This window comes from Candida margitis, assembly GCF_024628925.1.
Source record: "Candida margitis strain CBS 14175 chromosome Unknown scaffold172, whole genome shotgun sequence".
Classification (NCBI taxonomy): Eukaryota; Fungi; Ascomycota; class Pichiomycetes; order Serinales; family Debaryomycetaceae; genus Lodderomyces; species Lodderomyces margitis.
This window is the reverse complement of record NW_026261770.1, coordinates 1-1463: the sequence shown is the minus strand read 5'-3', so window position 1 is coordinate 1463 and position 1463 is coordinate 1. Positions and strand designations below refer to the sequence as shown.

The 1463-nt window shown below is 39.1% G+C and overlaps 1 pseudogene across 1 annotated transcript; it reads left to right on the top strand. All coding sequences in view use genetic code 12, as the record gives it.

Annotated features, from left to right (window-relative positions):
* The first annotated feature begins 498 nt into the window (after nucleotides 1–498).
* On the top strand, nucleotides 499–1463 carry CANMA_001416 (annotated as a pseudogene). Its single transcript has one exon. A coding segment is annotated over exon 1 (965 nt).

The window sequence follows — 1463 nt, the reverse complement described above, 5'->3', positions numbered from 1 at the left end:
TCTTTAAAAGTTTTCCCTTTTCTTTTTGGTTATTCATTAGAACCAATATGTACAAGACTGAAAGTAGTATATGCATACTCTTCTCTAGTGGAGGCACACCTGACCAGATTGGATTACTTACAGCGCTTTTGAAAGCAAAGCAACTTCCCTGGTCGTGTTTCTTTCTCCATTGGATGTTCAGAGATTTGATGAAACTGACAAGAAAAGAGGGGCCAAGAGTTGAGATATTAAATAAATGTCACCACAGTATACAAATTAGTAATAATATTGTACACCCTTAACAAATCATGCAAGGTGCTGTAGACTGCTCTATAATTTTCTTTTGCACCCAAAAAGAAAAAAAAAAAACATTAATAAACGTGCTCCATCTTCTTTGATTCGCTGCAAAAGAAGAAGAGAAAAAAAATTTTCCGTCCTTTTAAAGTGGTTTTATTCTTCTTATTTATAGCCAATTGACTAATCAACAAACCGTCTAAACTTTAGTTTTTCACATTAACCATGTCTCAAGGTACTTTATATGTTATGGAAATTTCTCCAAGATCATTCATCTTGGAAGATATCGTCAAACACTACAAATTGGACGTTAAAGTCACTGCTGAAAAAGATGCTGCTTTCAATGCTAAATTCCCATTAGCTAAGACCCCAGCTTTTATCGGCCCTAAAGGATATGCTTTATGTGAGACTATTGCCATTGCTGCTTACTTACTCTCATTGGTTCCAAAGGAACAATTGGGTGGACTTTTAGGTAAGAATGCTCAACAATATGCATCCATTATCAAATACGTTTCATTATTTAATCAAGAATGGGTTGATGCTGTTATTCCAGGCTTCAAGATGGCTATTGGTAAGCTTCCATTTAACAAGAAAATCAATGATGAAAACTTGGCCAAATTGGATGTTTTGGGTAAGATTTTAGAAACCAGATTGTCTGATTTCACTTACTTAGTTGGTGAAAGATTGACCTATGCTGACTTGTTTGTTGCTGGTGCTTTGACTTGTGGATTGTCAACCATTGTTGGTGCTCCATTCTTGAACAAGTTCCCTCATATCGGTAGATGGTTCAACACCGTTATCAAAGCACCATTCTGGGAAGGTAGATTTTCTTCATACAAACCAGCCGACCCACCATTGGCATTCACACCAGCCAAGAAGGAAAAGAAGAAGGAAGCTGATGCACCAGCTAAGAAGGAAGCTGCTGCTCCAAAGGCTGCTGCTGCTGCTGCTGCCAATGAACCAGCTCCAGCTGCTCCAAAACCAAAGCACCCATTGGAAGCTTTGGGTAAGCCAAAGGCCCCATTGGACGAGTGGAAGAGATTCTACTCCAACGAGGAAACCAGAGAAACCGCCTTGCCTTGGTTCTGGAAAAACCAATACAACCCAGAAGAATGGTCATTGTGGAAGGTTGACTACAAGTACAACGACGAATTGACATTGACATTCATGTCCAACAACTTGGTTGGAGG